The sequence below is a fragment of the Solanum verrucosum genome, unplaced genomic scaffold, assembly GCF_900185275.1.
Source record: "Solanum verrucosum unplaced genomic scaffold, falcon-dt-bn FXZP01000268.1, whole genome shotgun sequence".
Lineage (NCBI taxonomy): Eukaryota > Viridiplantae > Streptophyta > Magnoliopsida > Solanales > Solanaceae > Solanum > Solanum verrucosum.
This window is the reverse complement of record NW_026019957.1, coordinates 4291038-4294436: the sequence shown is the minus strand read 5'-3', so window position 1 is coordinate 4294436 and position 3399 is coordinate 4291038. Positions and strand designations below refer to the sequence as shown.

Here is a 3399-nt window from a genome sequence, read left to right as displayed (position 1 = left end):
TGTCACACTTGGAAAAGTTCTTTAACAGGTTACGTAGGTATGATTTGAAGTTGAACCCAATCAAATGTGCATTTGGAGTACCTGCAGGGAGGTTACTCGGATTCATAGTTAGCAAAAGAGGTATCAAGCTTGATCCTTCCAAGATCAAGGCAATTTAAGACTTACCTCTTCCAAAGACTGAGAAGGAAGTAATGAGTTTTCTGGGGAGACTGAATTACATCAGTCGATTCATAGCTTAATCAACGGTGATACGTGAGCCCAAATTTAAGTTACTATGAAAAGATGTGCCAACCTAATGGACCGAAGAATGTCAGAAGGCTTCTGACACCATCAAGAGTTACCTCTCGAATCCACTAGTGTTGGTGCCACCACGTGCAGGCAGTCTTTTGCTATTGTATTTATCTGTCTCTGACAATACGTTCGGGTGTGTGTTGGGATAACATGATGAGACCGAAAGAAATGAGAGAGTTATATACTATTTGAGCAAAAAGTGCACATCCTATGAGGCTCGTTACACCCTTTTAGAGAGAACTTGTTGTTCTTTGACTTAGGTTGCTCAGAAATTGAGACATTATCTGTCAGCTTATACAACACATCTCATTTCGAGGATGGACCCGCTCAAGCACATATTTCAGAAAACAATGCCCATAGGAAAGCTAGCAAAGTGGCAAATGTTGTTGAGTGAGTTCGACATTGTGTACATGACTCAAAAAGCAATCAAGGGGCAAGCCTTGGCAGATCACCTTGTTGAAAACCCAGTAGATGAAGGATATGAACTGCTTAGAACATATTTCCCTGATGAAGGAGTATTATTTGTAGAGGAAGACATATCAGAATCATATCCTGGGTGGAGAATGTTCTTTGATGGAGCAGTGAACTCTATAGGATCAGGAATTGGAGCAGTGTTCATATCTGAATCGAGGCAACATTATCTAGCAACAACAAAGCTTAGATTCCGATGCACTAATAACATGACTAAGTACGAAGCATGTATTCTTGGCATTAGAATGGCTCTTGACATGAATATTCAAGAATTGCTGATAATTGGTGATTCAGACTTGTTGATTCATCAAGTTCAAGAAGAATGGGCTGTGAAGAATCCTAAAATCTTACCTTACGTACAATTGGTACGGAGGTTATGCAAAAGATTTAGGAAGACCGAGTTCAGACACACCTAGAGAATACAGAACGACCTTGCCGATGCTCTCGTAACCATATCGTCCATGATACAACACCTAGAAAAGAGTTATATCGATCCACTTGAGATAGGTTTAAAAGAACAACCAACACATTGTTCACATGTGGAAGCGGAATGGGATGAGAATCCACGGTATATCAATGAAAAAGTACTTAGAAGCTGGCGAATATCTGGAAAAAGCAACAAGTATTCAGATAAAATAATCCGAAGAATGGCAAATAACTTCTTTTTAAATGGAGAGGTTCTTTATAAGAGGACTCCCGATCTAGGATTACTAAGATGTGTGGATGTTGCAGAAGCCACAAGATTGCTTGAAAAAGTGCACGCTGGAGTGTGTGGGACGCACATGAAAACCTTTACATTAGCAAAGAAAATCCTAAGGGCGGGATACTTTTGGATGACTATGGAAAGTGATAGTGGCCGATTTGTCCAAAAATGTCATAAATGTCAGGTACATGGAGATCTGATCAAAGTACCTCCCCATGAGCTCAATGTGATAAGTTCCCCTTAGCCATTTGCAGTTTGGGGCATGGATGCTCTCGGACCAATTGAGCCTGCTACCTCAAATAGTCATAGGTTCATTTTGGTCGCCATTGATTATTTCACAAAGTGGGTGGAAGCTGCTTCCTACAAAGTTGTGACGAAGAAATTTGTGGTCAATTTTGTTCGCAACAATTTGATATGTCGTTTTGGAGTTCTAGAGTCTATCATCACAGACAATGGAGATAATCTGAATAGTTATTTGATGAAAGAGATATGTGAAAAATTCAAAATTATCCACCGTAATTCAATTGCATATTGTCCTCAAATGAATAAAGTTATGGAAGCTGCTAATAAGAATATCAAGAGGATATTGAGAAAGATGATTGACAACTACAAATGTTGGCATGAAAATTTGCCTTATGCTTTGCTAGGTTGTCGCACCACAATTTGAACCTCAACTGAAGCAACTCCTTATCTATTGGTATACGGAACAAAAGCAGTGATACCAACTGAAGTTGAGATACCATATTTAAGGATTATTTAGGAAGATGGATTGAGCGATGCCGAATGGGTTCGTGATCGATATGAGCAATTAGCATTGATTGATAAGAAAAGAATGAGTCTCGTTTGTCATGGCCAGTTGTATCAACAGAGAATGACTAACACTTCAACAAGAAGGTAAGAGTTGCCTCTTGCTTATTCATGCTATCTGAAATATCATGTTTGATTTCAGATTGTTTCTTCATTATCTTTTAAAATATTAGTTTTTAGTTGAGAGAGTTTTTGAAAGGAGAGTTTTATATATTAGGCATTGCCTGCCCTTTATGTTACATATGCTTTCCTTTATATAAAAAGGAAAATCTGCACAATACCACACGTACTCTTCCTAATACATCACACATCATATGACTTTTTACACCTACTTTATGACGCATATGACTTTTTACACCTACTTTATGACACACCATACTATACACTTTATGACACACCATAACACTCCACACCTACTTGTGGTTCTATAGTTAATGTGTTTTTTGGTGTTAGCCTCGGGGTAAATGGTTTTTCGAATAACTAGTTTAAGTTTGAATTCTTATGTTTTCACTAACTCGTTGGCTTGTACCTGCAGCTGTATTTAAACAAATGTTATGGGTTTTTAGGTGTTTCCCAACGTCACCTTTTAGCTCTAGATTTTTTCTGTCTTCCGATCGACATAGCTCCGCATTTTTACAGTCATGCTGCTAACTTATACTAGCTTTAGACTTCAAATTATCTTCATTAGTCTTTAGCTTTTGTATCTCATTGTCCATACTATCCACTTTTGTACAAAGTGTAGTAATGACTTTGAGTATCTTTTTCAATTGTAATTTTCGGTGCGGAATTGGTAGTTAAGGAATTCATGGAAGTGGTAGTGTGATAGGTGGTAGAGTGGTAGGTGAGTAATTTATTTTAAAAATTTTATTATAATATTCTTTTGCTAAGTGTCTTAATCTTGATATTTCTTTAATATTAGGTGTGAAATTCATGGTAAGATATAATAATATTTATTGTAATATTCTTCCGATAGTTGTTTTAATCTGAATATTTCATTAATATTATTTATGATATATTCTAGATATAACATATCTTGGGTTCTTTGGTACATATATAAATTTTCCTCGATTAATTGTTCTAATAGTTTTATATCTTCCATAAATTCTATCCAATATTGTAAATATTCG

General features: G+C 36.6%; 1 protein-coding gene across 1 annotated transcript; it reads left to right on the top strand.

The window, feature by feature from the left end:
- The first annotated feature begins 1642 nt into the window (after positions 1–1642).
- LOC125814380 (uncharacterized) lies at positions 1643–2132 on the top strand. Its single transcript, XM_049493832.1, has 2 exons — positions 1643–1649; positions 1720–2132. The coding sequence occupies exons 1-2, from the start codon at positions 1643–1645 to the stop codon at positions 2130–2132; spliced, it is 420 nt and encodes a 139-aa protein (XP_049349789.1).
- The last annotated feature ends 1267 nt before the right edge of the window (positions 2133–3399 follow it).